The sequence below is a fragment of the Moschus berezovskii genome, chromosome 8, assembly GCF_049115385.1.
Source record: "Moschus berezovskii isolate FMDL1 chromosome 8, NW_MosBer_1.0, whole genome shotgun sequence".
NCBI classification, from domain to species: domain Eukaryota; kingdom Metazoa; phylum Chordata; class Mammalia; order Artiodactyla; family Moschidae; genus Moschus; species Moschus berezovskii.
This window is the reverse complement of record NC_142467.1, coordinates 72,759,991-72,787,903: the sequence shown is the minus strand read 5'-3', so window position 1 is coordinate 72,787,903 and position 27,913 is coordinate 72,759,991. Positions and strand designations below refer to the sequence as shown.

Genomic DNA, 27,913 nt, shown 5'->3' with positions numbered 1-27,913 from the left:
GCCCCTCTATCCCATAGGCTTCAGACCCCACTGGCTTAGGCTTAATGCAACCTGATGATATTTTCCATCTTTCTTACCTTGGCCTAGGAAATCTGGTTTAGTACAATTTAACAAGAATCTCTATACATGCCCAGCCCTGTGCTAGATTTGGTTGAAGGGAAAAGAATTACCATAGACATGTAGTCAAAAGTCACAGCTCTGCTCCTATGACAACTCACAGTACAGCCCTGGCATAATCATCACCTGATGTGAGGACTGAATTATTGTCCCTGCTTCACAAGCAACACAAACTTGGAAAATTAAGAAATTAATCCCCAATCCCATACCTGGATTTAGGGGAGTGAAGCAATTGACCCATAATCCCAAAACTAGCCAAGACTTGAGTCTTGACAAGAATATACAAAGTATTAACCTTTTTCTTGGGAAAACAAAACAAAACAACTTCCTAAACATAAAGCAAAGCAAATTCCAAATGTGTTAACTTGAGTTAAAAATGCATACCACCACTAAAAGGGTTACTGAAGGTTCAAACCTTAAAATGTAATTTTTCTCAACAATAAAAATTTAAAAATGCAAGTACAAAGACTTGGAAAATAGCACAGCAAACAAACGAAAATGTAATTTTTAAATCACTGTTTTAGAGGAAGTAAGAAAGGCACTCTCAGTTTTGAGCCCTTGACCACCAACCCTGGAAATTTCACAGAAGAAGGGGCTGAACAGGGAATTCCCTGAAAGTCCAGTGATTAGAACTCCTCACTTTCACTGCTGAGGGCCTGGGTTCAATCCCTGGTCAGGGAACTAAGATGCCGCAAGCCATGTGGCCACAGCCATCAATCAATCAATAAATGGGGCTGAACAGCCCAGCACCAGGAGCCTGAGATAAAAAACATAATCAGGGTAGGCTCTGGTCCCTACAAAGCACTTTTCAAGTTCCACCTCCACTCCAACCTACTAGCCTCGCCCTCACTTTCCAGACGGGCCACAGACTGACAAGAGCTGGAGTTAAGGTCAAGGTTTTAGAGAATTGGAGATGTACGATTATGAACCCTGTGATAGAGGTGTTCGTGAAAGCAGTACCACGACAAAACTTCTCTATCCTCCTCATACCTTTCCATCCCCTCCATCCCTCCCTCCCTCCAAGCAAAGGCCTTGGCTGTCCCAGAAATTGGAACCTGGCTAGGGCTCTTGGCCCCAGGTTCTCAGCTCCAGACTCCCACCTGCCACTCACTCCTGCTCAAACCTGAGGCCCTCTGCCTAGAACTACCCACCTGGCTCAGAGCCACCCTGAGAGCAGCCCGGGGTGGCGGAGAACCTACAGAGGTTCTCCCCACAGCTGTCACAGTCTCCTACCAGGTAAGTGACACCAGCTGCAGCAGCAGATACCACTCCCACCCCCACCTCACCATGTGCGCTGGCCTCTGAAGCATCCCGGCCACACCCAACCTCACCAGACTAGAATGCCACAGAAGCTGCCCTGATGCAGGCACAAGATCAGGACCTCAGAACTCACTTTCCCCTCATTGGAATTGCATATACTATCACAGATTTCAAAACTCACTTGGATAAATAATCCAGCCTTTTAGTTTAAGCCAGTCAATTTGAACCAGAAGCTCTCATCTGTTTTTATCATTTCTAGAAAGACTAGAAGCTACACTAATTTCTTCTTTTTTTTAAGTAACAAAAGCATTTAATGATAAAAAACAATTCGCTTTCAACAAGTGCCATCACATCTGGGCAGCTCCCCGATGGGAAGGGGTCTTTATCAAATGCTGATAGGAAACACAATTACTTTTAAGCTACTCTTATCTTCAAACAAAAACTGAACAGAAACCTATTAAAGAAAGGGGAAAAAAAATGTATTGTTAAGGCTAGTAGATGGGATCACAAATAACTGATTGAGTTTTTGTTTCGTTATTTATTCTAACTCCTTCTGTGCCTTTGTTTTTCTCGATTAGATGGTGAATCTGCAAAATTTTATCTCTTAGTCCTCTACCCTTTCCCCATTTTAGAGTCCCTAACTCTGGAGTTGAAACAACCTGACTAGGAACACAAAAGTGAAATGTCTGTATTAGAAACTCAATCCCATAATTTTTATTTCAATGCCTTTTCTTTAAATTCCTGAGAAAATCTTTTGTGTCCTGGTTTGTAAAAATGACTCAAAAGCCTCCACTTTTTATACGTACCCCAGCATCTGCAAACAATATGGTCTTGGTTTTACATATGCAAACAAGTCCTAACTCCAAAAGTAAATAAAGAATGAATTTCTGAGAAAAGACTCAAGATTTTGGGAGTTCTCTCCAAAAGAACTGGGGAGAACTTGGAGTTGGGGGAAGGGGTGGTGAGAGCTGGGAAAAAACAAATCAGGGAAAATCATGGTTTCCAAATTTTCAGATGGTAAAATTTATCAATGATCTATTGAAGCATTAGTCTCAAACACTTCATCAGTTATTTGATCACATCCCTGAACAGCTGCCTTTTGATGAAATAAAGATTAATATACAAAAAGGATTATATGATTTATTTCTGCAAAATGCTACAAAGGCATTCCTATCCTTTGACAGAAAATTCCTACTCTAGGAAATATATCCCAAGGAAATTAATCATTAGGAGCAAAAGAATTATATTCATTATTTGCTGCACTGCAAAACAGTGGGTATATTTTAGTGAAGGATGATGAATCCCCTTCATGAAACTGTCATATCTTCATGAAAAATCATTATGAAGACTATGTAGCAACACAGAAAAATGTTTATGATACAATAAATAATGTTTACATCTGTGTAAAAATGCAGTCATGGGATGGCAGCAACTACCAAAGCATCTATCCACTTGGGGGTATGGATCATGGTGATTTACTTTTTAAAAAGTTTTTTCCACGTTGTAATATCCTCTCAGTGGAAAAAAAAACCCTGGGGAGGAGAAAAGCCAAAATGAAGTCCTAAAATTTCCTTGCCTAGGGCAATTTTTGAGTGACAGACATGGTTCTGTCTTCTCAGTTCAGTTCAGTCGGTTCAGTTCAGTTCAGTCGCTCAGTCGTGTCCGACTCTCTGCGACCCCATGAATCACAGCATGCCAGGCCTCCCTGTCCATCACCAACTCCCGGAGTTCACTCAAACTCATGTCCATAGAGTCAGTGATGCCATCCAGCCATCTCATTCTCTGTCGTCCCCTTCTCCTCCTGCCCCCAATCCTTCCCAGCATCAGAGTCTTTTCCAGTGAGTCAACTTGTCGCATGAGGTGGCCAAAGAACTGAAGTTTCAGCTTTAGCATCAGTCCTTCCAATGAACACCCAGGACTGATCTCCTTTAGAATGGACTGGTTGGATCTCCTTGCAGTACAAGGGACTCTCAAGAGTCTTCTCCAGCACCACAGTTCAAAAGCATCAATTCTTCGGCGATTAGCTTTCTTCATAGTCCGACTCTCACATCCATACATGACCACAGGAAAAACCATAGTCTTGACTAGACGGACCTTGGTTGGCAAAGTAATGTCTCTGCTTTTTAATACACTATCTAGGTTGGTCATAACTTTCCTTCCAAGGAGTAAGCGTCTTTTAATTTCATGGCTGCAATCACCATCTGCAGTGATTTTGGAGCCCAGAAAAATAAAGTCTGACACTGTCTCCACTGTTTCCTCATCTATTTCCCATGAAGTGATGGGACCAGATGCCATGATCTTTGTTTTCTGAATGTTGAGCTTCAAGCCAACTTTTTCACTCTCCTCTTTCACTTTCATCAAGAGGCTTTTGAGTTCCTCTTCACTTTCTGCCATAAGGGTGGTGTCATCTGCATATCTGAGGTTATTGATATTTCTCCCGGCAATCTTGATTCCAGCTTGTGCTTCTTCCAGCCCAGCCTTCGTCATGATGTACTGTGCATATAAGTTAAATAAGCAGGGTGACAATATACAGCCTTGACGTATTCCTTTTCCTATTTGGAACCAGTCTGTTGTTCCATGTACAGTTCTGACTGTTGCTTCCTGACCTGCATACAGGTTTCTCAAGAGGCAGGTCAGGTGGTCTGGTATTCCCATCTCTTTTAGAATTTTCCTGTCTTCTCAGGAAGCCCTAATTTCAGGATCAACCCTGATAAAACACACAGGCAACACAAACACCAGAGGAAGGCTTGCAGAAGATCAATGCCCTGCTATCGTCACATCCTCTCTGCCTTCCTTCCAACCCCTGTAGGGAAGGGCCCATGGGTACATTCTTATAACCACCAGCAACTCAAGAGAGCAGCATATCCTGGCCTCTTTAACAGTCTTTTTTAACATCCCACCATGGTCATGATGATTTTGGTGATGATAAGGGTAACAAATATAAAGTATTATTACCATCAAGTTTATTGATCACTTATTATGTGCCAGGCACTGTGCCAACAACTGTTATCTTATTGAGTCCTCCCAAGAACCCCATGAAGCTAGGACAATTTTAGACTCATTTACAGATGAGAAAATTGAGACTCGGGAATGTAAGTGTCAGGACTGGACCTGAATCCTGGTATCAACTAACTTCAATCACAAAGTAAGACAACCTCTGTTTACAAGCACTTTTCATGTCTAATAAAAAAGAGTTGCTATAAAAAATCCAAGCCATACAAAATGACAGAGACAGAAATTAGGTCAATAGTTGCTAAAGATCGAGGAAACAGGAGGAGTGAAGCACAAAAAGACTCATGGAGGAGCTGTGAAGTGAAAGAACTGTTCTGTATGGTGCTGGGATGATGGATATACTCCATGCATTTGTCAAAAACTATTGGACCATACATCGCAAAGAGGAAGCTTTAATGGATACAAATGTTGAAAAAGTCCAGGATGGAATGCAGGCTGAGACAAATTAATGTAACTATATTAAAATTACATGATATAACCTCACTGAAAGTAGTTGGGAAAAACATGCAGCTGACCTGAGTCACTTTGTTTCAATTGAGAACTGTGGGCTGGAGACCAAAGGAACTGCCCATAAAGGCAATACTCTGGTAGGTATAATTGTTTCACACAGGGGTATAGGGTGGCAATTTTGAAATTACTATGCATATATATAGGGGTTGAGAAAATAAGTAGATAAACTATGGGTAATGAGAGTCAGGTTTCTCACTGTCCGAGAAAGAAGTTATAAATAAGCAAAGGGGGAAAGCTAAAATGAACAGTGGATTGGTCAGAGACAGCTGGATTGGTCAGAGACATCACTATGAGGTCATGCTTATGTTATGTACACAGACAGACGCATAGAGGAATAATTACACTTATGTGAATATAAAAGAGTACACATGTACTCTTTGTGCCTTTGATGTCTGCAGAGAAGACCCACAACCAATGTCACCCTAGTAGCAATAAGCACATTCAGCACCCAGATCTTGGTTTCTAAATACCATTCTCCAATGAAAAGAACCACGACTCCTTGGAGAAATGACTGCTTCTAGAGTCAGGGCAGGAAAAATATAAGACAAGCATAGAGTATCTTGTAGTATCAAAAATTAAGGAAATGTTTTAAGGGTGGGGAGGGTAGGTACATCAAAGAAACAAAACAGAGTGAAAGAATTCAGAATGGCCAAAGCTGGAACAATTTAAGCAACAAAATAAATGATGTAGTACTGAATTAAAATCCAAATAACAAATTAAATACCCATGAGTCTATACTGATATAAATGACTGGATAAATAAATAAACAAATAGGGGAAAGAGACAAATATTTCCTACAGAAGAATTCTAAGTAATATATGTATGTAGATACTTCTATCTCCAGGAGGTAGAGCTAAATTCCCGTCTCCTTGAGTATGGCCTAGACTTAGGAACTTACTTCCAAAATGTAGAGTAGGAAAAGGAAAACAGGAACTTTATAATGGAGAAATCACTTTAATTACGTGATCAAGGTTAATGTCAACAGTGATAGGTCATGGTGACATCACAGACCACTGACATGATGTTGTGACAGTGGCAATCCACCTGATTGGTATTTTCCCCAAATACTTAGAACTCAGTCTAATCATGAGAAGCATCTCACTAGTCCTAAATGAGCAACATTCTACATAATACCTGACTAATATGCCTTCAAATCGTTAAAGTCATAAAAAGCATGAAAAGACTGAGCAGGTATCATAGATTGGAAAAGATAAGATAACTAAATGCAATGTGGTCTCCTGGATGGGATCCTGGAATAGGAAAAGAACATTAGAAGAAAAACTGGTGAGAAGAGCTAAGTGCAGTCTGTAGTTCACTTAAAAAATGGGTACAGATCCTTGGTGGTCCAGTGGTTAAGGCTTCATCTTGCAATACAGGAGGTACAGATTGGCTCCCTGGTCGGGGAGCTAAGATTCTAAGATCCCACATGCCTCAGGGCCAAAAAACAGAATGTTAACAATAGAAGCAATATTGTAAAAAATTTAATAAAGACTTTTTAAAAAAATGGGTAGCAGAATTACAGTCACTTGCCACTGATTATCGGAGAAGGCACTGGCGACCCACTCCAGTACTCTTGCCTGGAAAATCCCATAGACGGAGGAGCCTGGTAGGCTGCAGTCCATACAGTCGCGAAGAGTCAGACATGACTGAGCGACTTCACTTTCACTTTTCACTTTCATGCATTGGAGAAGGAAATGGCAACCCACTCCAGTGTTCTTGTCTGGAGAATCCCAGGGACGGGGGAGGCTGGTGGGTTGCCGTCTATGGGGTCGCACAGAGTTGGACACGACTGAAGTGACTTAGCAGCAGTAGCCACTGATTGTGGCTCAGCTGGTAAAGAATCCACCTGCAATGTGGGAGACCTGGGTTCAATCCCTAGGTTGGGAAGATCCCCTGGAGAAGGGAAAGGCTACCCTCTCCAGTATTCTGGTCTGGAGAATTGCATGGGCTGTATAGTCCATGGGGTCACAAAGAGTCGGACACAACTGAGCAACTTTCACTCACCACTGAGTAGGATATAACTTTGCTATTTTCTATAACAGATTATTCTTTTTTAAAAATTAAGACAAAACTCACATAGAATAAAGTTAACAATCTTAAAGTGAAAAATTAAGTGGCCTTTAGGGAATTCATAATGTTGGGCAACCACACCTTTTATGGAGTTCCATCTAGTTCCAACATATTACCATTACTCCAAAAGGAAATCCTGTACCCATCAAGCAGTATCTTCCCTTTCCTCTCTCCTCTCAGTCACCAATCTGCTTTCTATCTCTATGGATTGACCTAATTTTGATACTTCACATAAATAGAATCACACAACATGTGACCTCTTGTGTCTGGCTTCTTTCACTTACCAAAACGTTTTTGAGATTCATTCACTTTCTATGTGTCCATACTTTGCTCCTTTTACAGCTTAATAGTACTATAGTACTACATTTGTATATACATACCACAGTTTGTTTATCCATATAGTCTGTGATGATCATGTGGGCTGTTTCCACCTTCCGGCTTTTGTCAGAAGTGCTGCTATGAACATAAGTGTATGTGCATGTACTGTTTGAATACTTTAAAATTATTTTGGGTGTATATCTAGGAGTGGAATTGCTGGGTCATATAGTAACTCCATTTTTAACAATTTGAAGATCCACCAAAATTTTCCACAGTGGATGAACCAATTAACATTCCCACCAGCAGTGTATGAAGATCCATTCTCACTAACAGATCCTAATGGATGTGAAATGATATCTCATTATGGGTTTGACTTACATTTCCCTAATGACTAATGATGCTGAGCATCTTTTCATGTGTTTGTTGACTATCTGCATACCTTGTTTGAAGAAATGTCTGTTCAAGCCGCTTGTCCATTTTTAAATTGGGTTGTTTGTCTACTGTGGAGCTATAAGAGTTCTTTACATATTTGGATACTATATCCTCATCAAATATATAATTTGCAAATATATTCTTATAGATCCATTCTTGGTCAGAATTCTATCTCCAACTGAACCACAATATGAGAGTGTGAAAAGCACCCTGAAAACTGGAGGTGATGGGACAGGTCCATGGCTTCATGCTGGCCTTCACATGAGTCTTTTGTTTTTCACATTAGTTTTTATTGAGATCTTTCTAGATGAATAGTAGGTTACTGTTACTCATGAATTTGACCTGGTTCTTTTTAGTTAATAGCAATCATATTCATTTTCCATTGTTGCATAACAAATTTCCACCAAATCAGAAGTTTTTAAAACAACAAAAATTTACTATCTTAATAGTTTATGAGATCAGAAGTCTAGATACAGATGAACTTGGTTCTCTGCTTAGGGTCTCAAAAGGCTAAAATCAATGTGTCACTCAGTGTTTCTGCACCTCTGGGTCCCCTTTCAAGTTCACGTGGTTCCTTGTGGTCTGAGGCCTCCAGTCCTTGCTAACTGCTGGCTAGGGGTTACTGCCAGTTCCTTGCGATGTGTTCCTGCCCACAAGCCTTCTCATGCTTCAGGGAAGGGTCCAATCTGTTTCAAGGACTCACCTAATTAAATTAACTCAGACCCACCAAGGACAAACTTTTAAATTAACCCAGTTAACTGATTAGTGGGCTTCTCTGGTGGCTCAGAGGTTAAAGCGTCTGCCTCCAATGCGGGAGACCCGGGTTGGATCCCTGGGTCGGGAAGATCCCCTGGAGAAGGAAATGGTAACCCACTCCAGTATTCTTGCCTGGAAAATCCCATGGATGGAGAAGCCTGGTAGGCTACAGTCCACGGGGTCGCAAAGAGTTGGACACGACTGAGCGACTGAACGGAACGGAACGGAACTGATTAGTAACTCAATCATAGGTTGAGTAACTCAGTCTTATCGTCATAATCACAGGTTCTGCCTACACTCATGGGGAGGGAATTACACAAAGTGTGTACAACAAGGAATGGTAATCTTAGCAGTCTTAGAATTCTGCCTTCCAGAGTATTGCATCACATTTAATTTTTTACTTTTGACAAATGTACTACGGTTATGTGGGATTTCCAAGTAGTGCTAGTGGTAAAGAACCCACCTGCCAATGGAGGAGATATAAGAGATGTGGGTTCAGTCTCTGGGTTGGAAAGATCCCCTGGAGGAGGGCATGGCAACCCACTCCAGTATTTTTGCCTGGAGAATCCCAGGCAAGATATTGAGACATGGACAGAGGAGCCTAGTGGGCTACAATCCATAGGGCTGCAAAGTCAGACACGACTAAAGTGACGTAGCATGCATGCACTATGGTTATGTATACATGTACAATGTTTCTGGTGGTGGTTTAGTCACTAAGTTGTGTCCAACTCTTGTGATCCTGTGGACTATAGCCTGCCACGTTCCTCTGTCCATGGGATTCTCCAGGCAAGAATACTGGAGTGGGTTGCCATTTCCTTCTCCAGGGGATCTTCCCAACCCAGGAATTGAACCCGGGTCTCCTGCATTGCAGGCAGATGACCAACTGAGCTATGAGGGAAGCCCACAATGTTTCTACACACTTCTAAAATTATTCTAAAAAATCTTTAAGGCTATACCACGGTTTTCTACTTCTAGGCAAGATGGAGTAGGAATGATAAGATTTGCCCTCCTGCCTAAAACAATGTCAAAAATCCAAACAACAACAATTAAAAAAAATTCCCACAAACAAAGTATATGAAGCAATGGTTTTGAAGATATTGAGATAAAGCAAGGAAGGAGAATGATCCTCAAAGACACAGAAACAAACCTACTCTGGCTTCCTGCCTGGAAAGAGTTTTCTAGGCTGTGGCACAAGAAGAAGAGATACAGGTGGAACCTGGCAGCTGGGAGTCCAGGGATACCAAGGTAGCTAGAGTTTGCAGAACGAAGGGCCTGGTAGGTGAGAGCTGCACACAGAGAACCAAAGAAACCGTCAAGCGTCTTCACTGGGTATTCAGCAGAGGGCACATGTGTGCGAAGAAACAATCTGAGGCAAGGAAAGGACTAGAGGGAACCGTGCCCAGCTCTCACACAGGGCTGGGAAGAGCGCTAGTTACGACACTGAGCAGGGTACCAAGAAGGGACCTGCCTCAGGGGGAGGGGATAATCAACTCTACACTAAATATAGCTCTGATTCCACCTAATGGATCTTAAAAACAAAACCCCCAAAGATTAAACTATTTCCAAGTAACAACTAGACCCAACAAAGCTCATGAATATTGATAGAAAAATAAAAATATTCAGCACCTAGAGAGGGAAAACTCATAATGTCTGGCATATAATAAGAAATTTTCAGCAGGAAAAATAGGCTCCATAATAAGGAGAAAAAATCAGTTAATTGAGAACGATCCACAACTGCCATAGCACACAAAGATCTTAAAACAAGGACTGGAACTGTGTCATCTATGTTCAAAAAGTTAAGAAGAGACATCGAAGATAGTAAACAACCTAACCTGAAATTCTAGAGATGAACACTATGATGTCTGAGATGGAAAACAGGACAGAAAGGATTAATGGAAAATTAAACACTGCAGAGGAAAAGATTAGTAAACAGTAATAGAAACTACCCAGAATGAACACAGAGAGAAAGAATTATTTTAAAAAGAAAGTACGTCAGTGAGCTTTTGGTTTCAAGTGGCCTTGCTGCTGCTGCTAAGTCGCTGCAGTTGTGTCTGACTCTGTGCGACCCCATGGACTGCAGCCTACCAGGCTCCTTTGTCCATGGGATTTTCCAGGCAAGAGTACTGGAGTGGGTTGCCATTGCCTTCTCTGCAAGTGGCCATATATGTATGTAATTGGAGTTCCACAAAGGACAGGAGAAAGAAGCATCTGAAGAAGAAATGGCCAAGAACTTTTTCAAATTTTGATGAAAACTATAAATTCACAGATTCAAGAATCTTAATGAAATTTAGCAAAATAGACATGAAGGAAACTACACCAAGGCAATAACATAATTGAATTGCTTAAAACCAGGGATAAAGTCTTAAAAGCACCCCCCAAAAAAGAGACATACAATATGAACAAATAAAACTTGCATATACTGCTGGCGGGAATGTAAAATAATAAGATGGTCTTGAACACGAGTTTGGCAGTTTCTTAAAAAGTTAATCACACATCTATCAGACAGTGAAGCATTCTACTCCAAGGTATTTATACCAAAGAGAAATGAAAGTATACTCCATACAAAGACTTGTACATGAATGTTCATAGCTGTTTTATTTCTAATAGCCTCCAACTGAAATAATCCAAATATCCACTCACAGGTGAAAGGATTAAAAAATTGTGGTTTAGTTCATTTCAGTTCAGTCATTCGGTCGTGTCCGACTCTTTGAGACCCCATGAACCACAGCACGCCAGGCCTCCCTGTCTATCACCAACTCCTAGAGTCCACCCAAACCCACGTCCATTGAGTCGGTGATGCCATCCAACCATCTCATCCTCTGTCGTCCCCTTCTCCTCCCGCCCTCAATCTTTCCCAGCATCAGGGTCTTTTCCAATGAGTCAGCTCTTCACATCAGGTGTCCAAAGTATTGGAGTTTCAGCTTCAACATCAGTCCTTCCAATGAACACCTAGGACTGCTCTCCTTTAGGATGGACAAATCCATATAATAATAGTAACAGAAAAGAATGAACTAACAATGTATACAAAAGTATCCAAGAAAGAGTCAATAATCATACTGAGTGAAAGAAACCAGATTCCTCTCCCCAGCCCCAAATAATGCATACTGTGTGATTCCATTCATATAAAAATCTTACAAAAAGGAAAACTAGTCAGTTGTGAAATCAGCAATACCTGGGTGGCAGGTGGGAAAGAATGGAAGGGAGAGAACTCAAGGAAGAAAGAGGAAAAGTTTTGAAGGTCATGGGCTTGGGCGTGTTCACTATCTTGACTGTGGAGATGATCTCACAGGTGTACACATGTGTCAAAATGTAGCAAATTATACGTTTCAAATATATGGAGTCCACTATATATCACATATAACCTAACAAAAGCCAGAGGACAAGGATGCCCAGGCCCTTGGCTCCCGCGGGCTTGGCTGGCTGGCGGGGCAGGAATCCTGGGCTTAGGAGGCATCCGTTCACCACCCTGAGCCTCAGCTTCCACCATAGTGCCAGGTAAACATCCTAGCAGAGCCAGGTAAAGACAATGAGAACATCTAGCCCAACCCAGGCATTTGGCAGGAGCTCAGAAACTTTCCTCTAAAGAATGTGAGTTTAATGGGTGACTTCCATTGGTATGCTGAATGACTCTTACAAACCACATCGGCAAACATTTCCTTAAGGGTCCTTGTTCAGTCCCAAAATATGTAAGTGTGTTTTGAAAGGTGTGGTCTGCAAACAAAATGCAAGCCCCCAGTAATCGCTAATTCATGTTCCCATTCATTATTTTTCAAAGAAACCCACATCACTTCCCATCAGAACCCCTCTTCTGAGGTTCATTACACCAGCGTGACAGAAGGAAATCCCACCAACTGTGTGAGCTGTGTGAGGGGGATGAACAATCTCCATCATGGCTTTGTTTTTCCTTTTTCTTTTTAGCCACACTGTGTGACTTGTAGGGTCTTTAGTTCCCCAACCAGGGAATGAACCCAGGCCTTTGGCAGTGAGAATGTGGAGTCCTAGCCACTGAACTGCCAGGGAATTCCCTCCATCATGGCTTCTGACATGTTGAAGAGAACACTCAGGCTGCTCCCATGTGGGGCCTCCAAGCCTTCTCCACACCACAGCCCAACTGCCATGTCAGGCCTGCTTTGATCCCCACACTGGGTTCCACCTGTTCTTGCTGACTCTTGCCCTCTTGATCCTGTCCACAGTGAACATCTGGCATTTCTTGATGTGTCAAGTCTAATTAGATGGCGATGGGTTGAATCGTGTCCCCTGCTAAAATTCATGTGTTGCAGTTCTATCCCCCAGTCCTTCAGAGTGTGTGTCTGCATTTGTGATGGGTTTTTTAAAGAGATAATTAAGTTAAAATGAGGTTATTATAGTGGGCCCTGATCCAATAAGACTGGTGTCCTCTTAAGAAAAGGAGATTCAGATTCACATATACACACACAGAAGGAAGACCATGTGAGGACCAGAGAGAAGACGGCCATCCAAGGAGAGAGAGGTTGGAAGAACCAACCCGCTGACACGTGGATCTCAGACTTCTAGCCTTTAGAATGATCCCACTATCCCCGAGCACACTGAAGAGAGGAGGCAGGGCGTAGGCTGAAAGGACACTGCCTGCCAGGCAGACTGAGATGTTTTCACCTTAAGAGCCCACAGGTGATGAGAGGTGTTGAGGATTGATGGGGTGAGGGAAGGGAGACACCTTTGAGAATATTTAAGAAGAGGAATGGGGAGAATATTCAGTAGCCATGGACTCAGGGAGCACTGGAGAAGGAAATGGCAACCCACTCCAGTGTTCTTGCCTGGAGAATCCCAGGGACGGCGGAGCCTGGTGGGCTTCCGTCCATGGGGTTGCACAGAGTTTGACACGACTGAAGCGACTTAGCAGCAGCAGCAGCAGGGAGCACTAATTAAACAAAAGCCCGGGAAGACATCAGCAGCAGAACCTGGACTGGCTGGACTGAGTGATACTATGGTGCTTCTTCCAGCTCAACTCATTCACAGCCATTCCTAAGGTGTGAGCTTCATCACAGGAGCTGGAAAGAGGAGGAGGAATTGTCCCCAGGAAGGGTGTGACAGTGCTGTTAGCAGTCCTGGCAGCCCTGTGGCTAGGATTAGCCACGCGGGGAGTAGGTAAGAAGGGCAGTGCTGGCCCCTCACCACCCAGGGAAGTCTGGGGAAGGGGCCTTACTCCATTCTCATAGAAATGTAGTGAAGCAGACACCATCACCCTTTTTCCAGAGGAGGAAGCTGAGGCTTGGAAAAGTTGACTAATTTGTCCCAGGACACTGTGGCCAGTTTAGAGGCAGCTCCAGGTTCAAACCCAGGTCTCCCAGCTCTGAAGCAATGGCTTGAGTTGTGCCAGGCTTCCAGGTGGGACAACTTCTGTGGGGAGGCAAGAGGCGAAGTTGGTTTCACCCCTCCCGCTTCCTTCCCAGCTCCCGTGTGTACACATGTAGGAAAAAAGCAAGTTAGCCATGATGGCGTGGTCACGCTCTCTCGCCCCACGGCCTCTTGCTCTTGCCCTATGTTTTGTGAATAATGATTATGTAACAGCTGAGATGACTTATAGCACTGCACGTGTGATATGAGATACTTGCTTGGCCACACGCTACTTTTGTTCTGTAAGCATATATAAGTTCCACCTGGAAAGCCCTGGGGATGTTACTTTAGGAGAGGTTATGTTATGAGAGGTCATGTCATGTCTGCTGCTACGGCAGCTTTGCCAGCCCAGAGAAAATAAACATGCCTGCAGTTCCTATGGCTCTTCAAGTTTTCTTCCAGCTTCCCTGTTCTCACCTTGCCTACCCTGGGCTCAGCGAACAGGGCGCACAGTGAGATATAGCAAGATAATTGGCGTAGTAGGCATGATCAGTGAGACAACATAACATCTGCATATGTGTATACACACGCTCATGCATACCCCCACACATGCACACACTCACATTCATGTACACACTTAGACACATATGTGCACTCACATGTACACATACAGGTAGCATGCTCACATGTGTGCACACTTGCTCATACACACCCATATGCATGCACACTCTCAGGCCCTCCCAGTCCCTGCACTGGCTCACCCTCACACACACACACACACACACACACACACACTCTAATCCCAGTGCTGTGTGAACTTGTCCTTCATTCATCTGAACAAAAAGATGGGTGTGAGTACAAGATGCTAACAGCCCATACATCACACAAAAAGGCACAGTTAAGTAAATGGACAGAACCTGGTTTTTGTGTGATGATCCTCCTTGGAGGCCCAAGTTAAATATTTATAGATTTTATTTAAATTGTCTTCTGAAAACACCAGAATTCTTTCTAACTACTTTATGATTTATTTCACAATGTAAAGTTGGAGGCAAATTCCGTTTTAAAAGTTCACATTATCTATTGGAAGGTACTCCTGCATCCCCGATTTTGTGGCTACATCAGAAAAATAAAGATTTTCTCATTTACCAATATGAATCGAAACAGATATGTGTGAAGCCTCTTAACTCATTAGTTTAATCAAGAGCATTTGGAGTACTTGTGCCATACGGCATATTTATGAAAGCAGACTAACTTATTAATTAGAGCAAACATACTGGGTGTTTGAGAGCCCTTTCATAATGAAAATTCATTTAATAATTTTAATGAATAATTATATTTTTATTGTGATCAAAACTGAAATTTTTAAATGGAAAAATCTCATTTTGCTCAAATGAGAAACTGAAAAAAAAATGGGGCTATGAAACTAATGCAGTCTGCTTCTCTTCAACAACCAAGTCACATTTCACATCACTGACTCAGAGACTGGACATGTTGATACCTTTTTCTCTTCTGTGTGTCCTTAACAGGATGGCAGAACCCCAGTGGTAAAAAGATCTTAAGATCATGCTTGTAACCACAGGACCTCCTGTCCAATTAGCAGACAAAAACATTCCTTCTGGATTCAGTCAAAGAAAGTATTCCAACAAAAAGAACCATTTTCAGGATGTATACGATGTGTTGAGCTCTTCAGACATGTCAACTGGTTTAATCCCCACAGAAATCTTATGAGGCAAATACAATAATCCCCATTTAGTAGATAAGCAAACTGAGATTTGGAAAAACAACCATTTACCCAAATCTGCACATCTGGAAGGGCATCCCTGGTGGCTCAGCGGTAAGGTATCTGCCTGCCGAAGCAGGAGACGCAGGTTCGATCCTTGGGTAAGGAAGACTCCCGGGAGAAGGAAATGGCAACCCATTCCAATATTCTTGCATGGGATATCCCATGGACAGAGGAGCCTGATGGGCTACAATCCATGGGGTTGCAAAAGAGCTGGATACAACTCAGCGGCTAAACAACAACAACACAGCTGGGAAATGGCAGAACTCAGATGTGAACCCAGTTCTGCTGTAAGCTAAAGTATTCCCTGCTGCTCTACACATTAAACCCTGCAGAGGATGTCCACACTGACAGGAAAAGCTAAGGTATTGTTTCCATGGGGGGCTGCTGTGAAGCTGCAGAAAGGGTGCAGAGCTGGGACTCAGTCAGGTCATCCAGGCTTGGGTATACACTGCCACCCCCACCTGGGGTTGGTCACTGCCCCTTCTGGGAGAGTGAAGCCTGTCTAGCAGGGGTTGGGATGGGACCGTTAAGAAATAACACAAGAACGAATATGTGAACCTCTGTCCAAGGTGTACACTGGAAGGCCCTTAACCATTTCCCCTGTAGCCTCCAGGAGTACACAGACATGCCTTTCTTTAAAACTATATTTTGAAGGAATTCTCTGGCAGTCCAGTGGTTAGGACTCTGAGCTTTCTTCACTGAGGGTCTGGTTTGATCCCTGGTCAGGGAACCAAGATCCCACAAGTCACGCAGTAGGGCCAAAATAAATAAATAATGTGTGCTTAGTCACTCAGCTGTGTCCGACTCTTTGCAATCCCACGGACTGTAGCCCACCAGGCTTCTCTGTTCATGAGATTCTCCAGGGAATACTGGAGTGGGTTGCCATGCCCTCCTCCAGGGGATCTTCCCGACCCAGGGATCAAACCTAGGTCTTCCGCATTGCAGGTGGATTATTTACCATCTCAGCCAAAATAAATAATAAAATAAAATATGGTAGGGCAGACATAGTATATTTTTAAAAATTATATCTGCAATCTTATTTTTTTCTCCTAATGGTTGGTGCTTAGTACTGAAATATGTCTCCAGATATGATGAAGGGCTGCTTTCTAAATGCCTGTATCAATAGTTAAAGATTAATCTTGATCCAACACACGGAGAAAATCTATGGGAGAAGAGCTGGAGGTTATGTGTGGCCTATGGAGAAGTTTACCAAACACTGTTACATTTGTTCACAGAATTAGAAATTGCATCGCAGATGGAATGCAGTGTCCAGCTCTGCAAAACACTGTTTAAGGAGGATTCTGCACCAAATCAAGAAATGAGCCTAATTCTGAAATGAAATCTTCAGAGTTCTTCCAAATCTTATTTTCAGACTTCTTTATCATTTGCTTTTTGTTTTTGCTTTCAACAACAGACCTAACTGACATAAAAGCTCAACTGAAAGACAGATTGAATCCACTTTTCCCATCATAAAACTTGAAGCCTGGTTTAACAATTTGATTTAAATTTGATATAACAAAATCGTTTAACAAAATGATTTAACAGTTTGGGAATTCAACAGGAAGATAAACATGTATGTCACGGACAAACATGGATGTTCCAAAATCAAGACAAAATACAAAGCCCTAAAAATTATCCTCTTCAGGCAGTTGCTCTACATCATAAAAAATAATAGAAGAAGCCTTCCCCACAAAAGCATCAGCTGTACTGTACCAACAAAGGTGTGGACTGGCCTAGATGTCGTGTTAATAGAGGGATGCAGATTCCACCTATGAAACCCTATGTGGTCATGACACATGACTACAAGGACTGCACAGCACTTGGAAAAACGTTTTTGATAAAAAGGTTGAAGAGGCAAGGTGTAAATAGTGTGCACACTTAGAGATAATATGAATCTGTACATCCAAACAAAGACTGGAGAAAATCATGCAAAAGGTTATATAGTCCTTGTTTTAGGGTTGTGGGATCATCAGTAATATTAACCATGTTAGAGTAGTATACATCTTGATTATTTAAATTTAAAAAAAGAGGAGGAAGGGGAAGGGTTGCCAAGCAGGCATGCTAATGCCCAACACTGGGTCTAACATCCTGAAGGAGGATGAGTTGAGAAGCTCCTGAGCAAAGAGAAAAGGGTTTGAAAGAACTCTATCTCCCACCAACACCTAACAATGCCTAGAGGGGGTCAGGAGTCAGAACTATAAGGGAAAAGGGGGAAATGCATAGAAATCTGTGGTGAAAGAGAAGGCTGCCTGAAGGTACAAGACTACCAAAGCTCTGTGGGCCCTTGACAGTTAAGAACAGTGAGATCCAAGGCTCAGAGTTCACCCTGGGCTGCACAAAATATTCTGTCCAGCCCTCCCTTCTCTCCCTGAATCACCACGGCCCCTCCCCACAGGTTGAGCAGTGCTCTTAGCCCCACCTCATGCATAGAGAACTGAGGTTCTGGAGCAGCCTGGGCCACACAGCCAGCAGGTGGTAGAGGCTGCTCTAAACTGAATGTGCCCCTCACTCCCTGCAATTCATGTGTTGAAACCTAATCCCCAATATGATGGTATTAGGAGATGGGGGCTTTGAGAGGGGATTAGGACATGGGCGTGGAGCCCTTACAGATGGAATTAGTATGCTTATAAAAGAGACGCCAGCATCCCAGGTTGCTCAGTGGTAAAGAATCAGCCTGCCAACACAGAAGACACGGCTTCCATTCCTGAGTCGAGAAGATCCCCTGGAGTAGGAAACGGCAACCCACTGCAGTATTCTTGCCTGGAGAATCCCAAGGACAGAGGAGACTGGTGGGCTACAGTCTACGGGGTCTCAAAGAGTCAGACACAACTTATCGACCAAAAAACAAACAAAAAAAGAGACCCCAGAGAGCTCCCTCAGCCCTTCTGTCTGCCTATGAGGACAGAGCGAGAAGACAGCTATCTATGAGCCAGGAGGCAGGTCCTCACCAGACACCAATCTGCTGATACCTTGGTTCTTACTTCCTAGCCTCCGCAACTGTGAGAAATAAGTATCCGTTGTTTGAGCCAGCCAGTTTTGTAACAGCAGCTTGAACAGATGAGACCGTGGACTTCTGATTTCTTGTCCAGAGTACCTCCTCTTCAGACTCAGGCCCCTCAGGCCACCATCACCCACAGCACCAGGCAAAGCGGAGCAACCTCCTGGCCTCACTGCTCCAGGTCACCGAGACTCAGGGCACCCCAACAGTGCTCAGCCAGGCCAGAGAGCTGCCTCCTTCCTCACAAGGACATTCCTACGGGGAGAGCACTCCCTGGGAAGCGGATGGCAGTGGGCTGAGGAAGGTGGGCCCTGGCAGCAGGCGGTCCTGAGTGCCCCCGGCTGGATGTGAAACTCACATGAAGGGTGGAGAAGACACACCCTCCCTCATCACTCCTCCTGCCAAAGACTTCTGCTGCCCTGAGAGGGCCTAGGCCTGGCCTGTGTGCCCGGAACAGGTCATGGCCTTCCCCTCAGTGACATTTCTCCCTTGTAAAACACGGACAATAACCTCTGTCTTCTAAAACTCATGATGCTGTTGTGGGGAAGTTTTAAGATTTAAAGTTATCCTATAACTTGTTAAGCTCACATTTTGTGAGCATACTATATTCAGAGAAAGACAGATTTTGATACAATTACAGATAAACCCCAATTTATCAATATACACAAACACCTACAGAACAAGTATCTACCAACCTACAGCCTATCCCCGGAGAAGGCAATGGCAAGCCACTCCAGTACTCTTGCCTAGAAAATCTCATGGATGGAGGAGCCTGGTAGGCTGCAGTCCGTGGGGTCGCTAAGGGTTGGACACGACTGAGCGACTTCACTTTCACTTTTCACTTTCACACATTGGAGAAGGAAATGGCAACCCACTCCAGTGTTCTTGCCTGGAGAATCCCAGGGACGGGGGAGCCTGGTGGGCTTCTGTCTATGGGGTCACACAGAGTCGGACACGACTGAAGTGACGCAGCAGCAGCAGCAGCAGCACAGCCTATCCCATTTGATCAAAAATCCTTTAGCTGGATGTCAAGTAATTGAGGAAGAATTTCTCCAGTATGTGGCTCCAGCTTGTTGCCCAAGCCCCTCTCGTGCTATTCCTTGGATGATCCTCTACTTGATTTGACTGCCCATGTCTTCTTCCTCTTCTTCTAATAACAACACTCCAAATTACCCTTTAGGGACCATCCTCCACATGCATAATCCATCCCCCACCCCCAGACCCTGGGATTGGACAGGCTGCCTGGCTCATCTCAGTGACCAGTTCAGGCAAACCATATTGACCACTGGAGTGATTCAGGGGAACTATTGGGAAAGAGAAACTCTAGCACTGAGGGTATGGACTTGGAGCTGCTGGCAGCTGCTCTGCCGTTTCATGGGAAGAGTAAGGGGATCTTTGACAAATTCAGAGCCAACACAAAGAAACACAAAATCAAGGCACCTCTAACCGTGCCTGAGAGGGCATTTCCCTGGACATTTCAGTTACTCAAGCCAATGAATTCCCTTTTTAATTAAGCCAGTGAGAGTCGGGGTCCTGTCACATTGTTTTTTGATAGAATAAGGATCCAAAGACAACTAGAAAGGTAGAACCTAATGAGATAATGCTCAATGAAGGTAAAGAAACCTGCTCTGGGGACCATGATTGTAACTGTATACACTTTAGAAGGGGATTTGGAGGTCATGGTGAGATATGGATGTTGGAAAAAACCAAGGGGGCCTATAGTTGGGGTTGGGGTGAGGAGGGGAAGCAGAGCTGCCTGGGCACACTTGATGGGTACAAGGCACCACATATGGATTCAGGGTTACTGATCTCCTCGGTCCTCAGAGCAGCTAGGACAGTTCCCTCCAGCCCAAGGAACCTCGTCCACTTCAGTTCAGTTCAGTTCAGTCGCTCAGTCGTGTCCGACTCTCTGCGACCCCATGAAACACAGCACGCCAGGCCTCCCTGTCCATCACCAACTCCCGGAGTTCACTCAAACTCATGTCCATCGAGTCGGTGATGCCATCCAGCCATCTCATTCTCTGTCGTCCCCTTCTTCTCTCACCCCCAATCCTTCCCAGCATCACAGTCTTTTCCAGTGAGTCAATGCGTCACATGAGGTGGCCAAAGTATTGAAATTTCAGCTTTAGCATCAGTCCTTCCAATGAACACACAGGATTGATCTCCTCTGGAATGGACTGGTTGGATCTCCTTGCAGTCCAAGGGACTCTCAAAAGTCTTCTCTATCACCACAGTTCAAAAGCATCAATTCTTTGGTGATCAGCATTCTTCACAGTCCAACTCTCACATCCATACATGACCACGGGAAAAACCATAGCTTTGACTAGACGGACCTTTGTTGGCAAAGTAATGTCTCTGCTTTTTAATATACTATCTAGGTTGGTCATAACTTTCCTTCCAAGGAGTAAGCGTCTTTTAATTTCATGGCTGCAATCAGCATCTGCAGTGATTTTAGAGCCCAAAAAAATAAAGTCTGACACTTTTTCCACTGTTTTCTCATCTATTTCCCATGAAGTGATGGGACCAGATGCCATGATCTTTGTTTTCTGAATGTTGAGCTTCAAGCCAACCTTTTCACTCTCCTCTTTCACTTCCATCAAGAGGCTTTTGAGTTCCTCTTCACTTTCTGCCATAAGGGTGGTATCATCTGTATATCTAAGGTTACTGATATTTCTCCCAGCAATCTTGATTCCAGCTTGTGCTTCTTCCAGCCCAGCGTTCCTCATGATGTACTCTGCATATAAGATAAATAAGCAGGGTGACAATATACAACCTTGACGTACTCCTTTTCCTATTTGGAACCAGTCTATTGTTCCATGTACAGTTCTGACTGTTTCTTCCTGACCTGCATACATGTTCCTCAAGAGGCAGGTCAGGTGGTCTGGTATTCCCATCTCTTTCAGAATGTTCCACAGTTTATTGTGATCCACACAGTCAAAGGCTTTGGCATAGTCAATGAAGCAGAAAGAGATGTTTTTCTGGAACTCCCTTGTTTTCTCCACGATCCAGCGGACGTTGGCAATTTGATCTCTGGTGCCTCTGCCTTTTCTAAAACCTGCTTGAACATCTGGGAGTTCACGGTTCACATATTGCTGAAGCCTGGCTTGGAGAATTTTGAGCATGACTTTACTAGCATGTGAGATGAGTGCAATTGTGCAGTAGTTTGAGCATTCTTTGGCATTGCCTTTCTTTGGGATTGGAATGAAGACTGACCTCTTCCAGTCCTGTGGCCACTGCTGAGTTTTCCACATTTGCTGGCATATTGAGTGCAGCACTTTCACAGCATCATCTTTCACGATTTGAAATAGCTCGACTGGAATTCCATCACCTCCACTAGCTTTGTTCGTAGTGATGCTTTCTAAGGCCCACTTGACTTCACATTCCAAGATGTCTGGCTCTAGGTGAGTGATCACACCATCGTGATTATCTTGGTCGTGAAGATATTTTTTGTACAGTTCTTCTGTGTATTCTTGCTACCTCTTCTTAATATCTTCTGCTTCTGTTAGTTCCATACCATTTCTGTCCTTCATCGAGCCCATCTTTGCATGAAGTGTTCCCTTGGAATCTCTAATTTTCTTGAAGAGATCTCTAGTCTTTCCTATTCTGTTGTTTTCCTCTATTTCTTTGCATTGATCGCTGAGGAAGGCTTTCTTATCTCTCCTTGCTATTCTTTGCAACTCTGCATTCAGATGCTTATATCCTTCCTTTTCTCTTCTCTTCTTTTCACAGCTATTTGTAAGGCCTCCTCAGACAGCCATTTTGCTTTTTTGCATTTCTTTTCCATGGGGATGGTCTCGGTCCCTGTCTCCTGTACAATGTCACAAACCTCCGTCCAGAGTTCATCAGGCATTCTATCTATCAGATCTAGTCCCTTAAATCTATTTCTCACTTCCACTGTATAATCATAAGGGATTTGATTTAGGTCATATCTGAATGGTCTAGTGGTTTTCCCTACTCCCTAATAGCCATTCTTAGGCTCCCTTCCACACAAAGCTACAATTTTCTTCCACTGGCAACATGCCCAGACTCAGAGGAGGTACCAAACTTGGCCAAAGTCTCCTGTGGCAACCCCATTACGCTTGACAGGATGATGGTGGTCACTGGTCCCGATTCTGGCTGGTGGCCAGAATATAAGGAAACTTTCCTGACTCAAATAAAGGAGAAAGCCTCTCGAGAAGATGGCTTTTTCCTGCCCTCTTCCCTTCTACCTTGGCTATTCTTTTGTGAAGACACATGCTTGGGGCTGCAGCAGCCATCCTGTGGCCATGAGGAAAGGCTAAGAGAATGGCAGACACATGCTTGGGGCTGCAGCAGCCATCCTGTGGCCATGAGGAAAGGCTAAGAGAATGGCAGACGCATGTTTGGGGCTGCAGCAGCCATCCTGTGGCCACGAGGAAAGGCTAAGAGAATGGCAGATAACCTGGAACCCAGTCACGGTCAAGTCACGGAACGACGCCAGGTCTGCAGCCTGACTTTCAGGCTTCCCTGGTTATGCGAGGGAATTCCACACCTATATTGTTTGAGGCATCACACTTGGGTATTTTGGTGAAACTGAAAGTCGCTCAGTCGTGTCCAACTCTTTTCGACCCCCATGGACTATACAGTCCATGGAATTCTCCAGGCCAGAATACTGTAGTGGGTAGCCTTTCCCTTCTCCATGGGATCTTCCCAACCCAGGGATCAAACCCAGGTCTCCCACATTGCAGGCGGATTCTTTACCAGCTGAGCCACAAGGGTATTCTGGTACTTGCCATCAAAAGGCTTGCTGACCAGCACTTTACATTACATAATCTGCTCATCACTGCATATGTAGTTGTGGCCATCATATTAGGAAAGAGGAAGGTGGAGCTCAGGAAGCTGAAGAGGTCAGATGCCAGGACTAGTAAACTGTGGGGCTGAAATCCCATTTATCATCTACCCTTCTCTGCCTGCTGGTATAAAGTCATTCAGCTTACAGACCCCCAACTTCAGGAGTGATGCTGTAAATCTTTAAAGCCAATGCATAAAAGTCCAGTTCAACAATTTCAAAGTGCTTCGTGAAAGGAACACCCTGACAGTTGGCTTGTTCTAAACATGCTGCTGTTATTATAAAGCTCTCCTAAAATGTTGCAAAAAGAAAACAAAAAAAAAAAAAGTGGAGAGATAAAGTGAACATGCCAGGAAGTAAGTGGAAAGAAACTTTTTTTGGTTTGGAAACCAGGAAGTGTCAAGGAAATAAATATAGCTATGATTTATACACCATTTCCAATTGACCCATGGGATTTAAAAATCGGCATTTTTAAGTGTTTACCACAGAGCAATCCTGACAAGTGATAAGCTGCCACAGAGGCCAAAAAGTTCCATTTGATTCTAGGTTTTATAACTATATATATATATTAGTTAAGTTAGATATATATATATATTAGTTAAGTTTTATCTATCTATCTGATGGTAGTAAAGGAAAGGGCTTGAATTTTACCCTGAGTCTTTGGGTTTTTCTTATTTTCATACTGATTGGCCTGGACAAGGGAAGGGAAGACCAATAGCCAACAACAAATCCACTGTAAGCTGGAAATAGTTTCCTTTAATACTAAATGTTCATTTAATCCTTGCATTAAAATTTTTACTGTGGTATAGCAGCAGCTGTTTTATTTACTCTAAAATTTAAGCTTTTGTAATACTTTAACTATACGTATAACTAATGGGGGGGCTGATTACTAAGGCAAGCTATTTAAAGCACTTAAAAGCATCATATCAGATGCTTGTTTTGCATGTATATTTTGGGGTCATACTGAAGATACATTGTTAAGGACTCTTGCTCCAAAGTCTTGCTTATTTTCTGAAAGGCATTTATTTCATACCATGGGAAGGGTCTTTAATAATCATGAGTTATCATGAATATTCTTTTTTGTAGCTTCTGTATTTGCGTTATCAGGCACATCAATCAGTTCCAAAGAAGTTATTTCAGGGTTCCGTTCCCAAGGGAACAAAGACAGTGGGTTCCATGTTAACAGTGGCTTTTGTAGGCTTATTTTTATTTTTCTGACATGAAAGTTGTGTATAGTTGGCAAGGATTTCTCTTCTCTGAAAACAAGCTTGTTGGTAAAAGGACAAGCTGCAGGCACCCTCACATACACAACCACTTCAGCACAGGCTGAAAGGATGCTTCCTGAGAACAATTAGAACTGAAAAACATGTTCAAGTACAAATGTGCTTTCTTTAAGAGATTTTTCAGTTTATCATTTATTTGTCCTTCATATTGAATAGTTTTTTTTTTAAGTTATATTCAGATCTATTTAAAGCCAATTACCAACTCCCACTATGCACTTCCCACAGTCCCCTCATCTTAGCCAGGGGCTCTCAGGGTCACTGTCCAGGCTGTGTACATTTCCCTTCCAGCATCATCTGTGAGAAGAATGGCTAGAAGGAACAGCCTGGTGCCCTGGGAAAGAGATGCCTTTTCACAGGGACATGCAAACAGCCAGAAGCTCAACCCTGACTGCGCTCGTAGTATGGCATCTCAGATACTCCAAGTAGAGACTCCAACACATCAAGTCTGGTTAGCTGAGATGCGTCCTATGCTAAAGGTATAGCCTGCAGAATGGAACGGCAAATTTCAAGTGAAAATCCCAGGATTTGACATTTTCCTTCACCTTACTATTGAAGAAGAGAAAAGGGGGTGGTGGTGGAGAGAGACAGAGATGGAATATTCTGCCCAGTAACTCCTTGGGAGCAGAATGAAGCAACTGCAGTCTCTCCTATGATCTGCGTAGTTCGGGACTTAAGAATCCACACTTCTCAGTGGTGGCTGCTTTCCTAGGACCCTCCTCCCTGTTGGAATGGACACAATTTGTAAGTTCCTCATAAAAAGTTTTTACAGGGATTTCTGATGTACCCAATCAAACTTATTAGTTTATTTTTTTCTAAGTAAGAGGGGCCCCCTATTCAAAAGAACAGCCATGATGATTGCACTAACAGGTAGAAATTTTACTAGCCTTCCATAAATCAGTTCAACACCCTAGTCTCTAAGGATTTGCCAAAAGATAATGGGCTGCAACTATGAAACCAACACCAGGAATGGCCAGCAGTGCTCCAGAAAGATTTCTGACGTCTACAGGCACTTTCAGGAGGAACGTAGAAAATCATTTCATGAAGCAGCAGTTTTGTCCAAAACCAAGCTAGAAGAGATGTTAATACTGGCTTAAAATGACTAAGAAACAGGTATGGTGATCAAGAAGGCATGCTGCAGTCTTCTCCCGCTCCCTTTAACGAATTCAAATCAACTTAACAATGGATGCACAACTCATTAATAAAGATCACAGCTGAGCACAATTCAGGGGACTCCACAGTAACAAGCCTACCCTTCCTCTCCTCTACCTTGAAACTCTGTAGTGCTTTTCACACTATAGTTAAGCATGTCCTTTGAGGGTTTTCCTGGTGGCTCAGATGGTAAAGAATCTGCCTTCAGTGTGGGAGACCAGGGTTCGATCCCTGGGTGGGGAAGATGCCCTGGAGAAGAACATGGCAACCCACTCCAGTATTCTTGAGATTTCAAGGACAGAGGAGCCTAGCAGGCTGCAGTCCATGGGGTCCCAAAGAATGGGACAGGGCTGAGTGACTAACTCTTTGGGGAGTATGCTGGGGACAGGGCTGAGCGACTAACACTTTGGGGAGTATGCTGGGGATCTCTGGTTAGCCGCCTTTCCTAGGAAGCAGAGGATGGCTCAGGCAAGGGAGCACAGCACAGCCAGGGGTGTGCCAGCCAGTCTACCACCAGCATTCTGTTGGGAGGTGCCCTGCTGCATAGAAGGTGGAGGTTTCGATCAACATGATGGGTGCAAGTTTGAAGTCCCAAATGTGGCTTCTGCTTTGAAGACGTATAACAGCAACCTTAACAGAAGTGTCACAGAATCTCATATGACACTTCCGGCAAGGGAACTCAAGATCTGCTGTGTCCACAATGCCCAGGTAGCATCGCCCAGATGGAGTCAACGCAAACTAGAATCTGGGTTTTCTGGCCCTGTTTTCTCTTCCCCTCACTCTACCCAGCTGATGTTGGCGTCCCCAAAAGTCTCCGTCGCGCTGAGTGCGCACGGAGCCCAAGGAGCCCCAGGCACAGCATAGCGCCCACAAGATGCAGCTGCTCCGAAACACTTTCCTGACGGGTCAGAGGGTGGACAGGGCAGGCTGAATTGACCATGTCCCTCCAAGGATCACGGTCCGGGTCTGACAGAGGTTTCCCGCCACCAGGAAACCTCTGATCTGCTGCAAGTATATCAGCAATGGGGACAGCAGCTGCTACCAGTGACAAGAGTCATCAGACCCCTCCCGAAAGAGCTACTTCATTATCCCGGCACAGGTAAGAGGGCAGGCGCTTATCGCAGGCGGGAAGCCACCGGTCCGAGCGCGCACACCCGTGGAAACTCGCCCCTAGATCTGTTATTTCAAAGTCCGCCGTCTTTCCTCTTCCTCCCCCTGCTTGTCCCCGAAACGGTCCTTCTAAGCTTGTTTTTCCCGCACGCCGACCCTGAGGCTGGGGCGGGAACTGTAGGGCCGATCGCTCGGCCGCCTGCACCCCAGCCTCCACCGCCTCCGACCCCTCCCGGTGCAGCCTGCCGGGACGCACTCCGCGCTCCCCGCCGGCGGGCGACCCCTCCCCAGCGCCACGGCTCCCGGCGCACGGACACTCCCCGCTCCGCACGCCGCGCCTTACCTCGCGCAGCAGGCGCTCCAGCCGCGGCTCGGCCCAGGCGGCCAAGGCGTCGGGTGTCCCCGCGCGCCACAGCAGCTCCCGCTCTTCCTCGAGGGCCGCCACCCGGCCCTGCAGCGCGGCCGCCTGGACGCCCAGCAGCAGGCAGGCGACCGCCGAGCTCGCGGAGAGCAGCAGGCACAGCGCGCTCACCGCCCAGGCCCGCGCTCCAGTCGCGGGGCTCACCGGTCCGCCGCCGCCGCCAGCCGGGTCTCCGTTCCGCTCGTCCTCGCAGGCGCGCCGGCCTGGACTCATGGCGCGCTCGTCTAGCGTGAGCTCTCCGAGCCGGCGGTGCGCGGAGCCCGGAGCCGCGGGCTGAGCGTGTGGGAGCGGTCGGGAGAGCCCGAGGCACGAGGTCGGCCGGGCGCGGGGCTCGGCCTCTGGGCAGCTGTTGGACCGCGGCGCACACCCCCTTCCCCGCTGCCAGCTCCTCCACAGCGGCCACTTTGGGCAGTTTCCTCTATGCAAATAGACCCTGCCAGAAAAGGAGCCGGGACCCACCCAGGGGAGGAGCGGCCCAGGCGGCCCGGCGCGGCGAGGGGGCGGGGGCGGGAAGGAAGCCCGCTCCTCCGAGCACCCCCGAGCGCGCCCGGCGAGCCCAGAGCGCTCGGCACTC

At 44.7% G+C, this 27,913-nt stretch overlaps 1 protein-coding gene across 1 annotated transcript in view; it reads right to left on the bottom strand.

The window, feature by feature from the left end:
* COL23A1 (collagen type XXIII alpha 1 chain) overlaps window positions 1-27,700 on the bottom strand; it is a 407,070-nt gene extending 379,370 nt beyond the window's left edge. Inside the window, exon 1 of the mRNA XM_055428719.2 lies at window positions 27,262-27,700. Within this exon, the coding sequence (XP_055284694.1) occupies window positions 27,262-27,552 (291 nt within the window). The 5' untranslated portion in view covers window positions 27,553-27,700. The remainder of the gene's footprint in view (window positions 1-27,261) is intronic.
* Window positions 27,701-27,913: the final 213 nt, after the last annotated feature.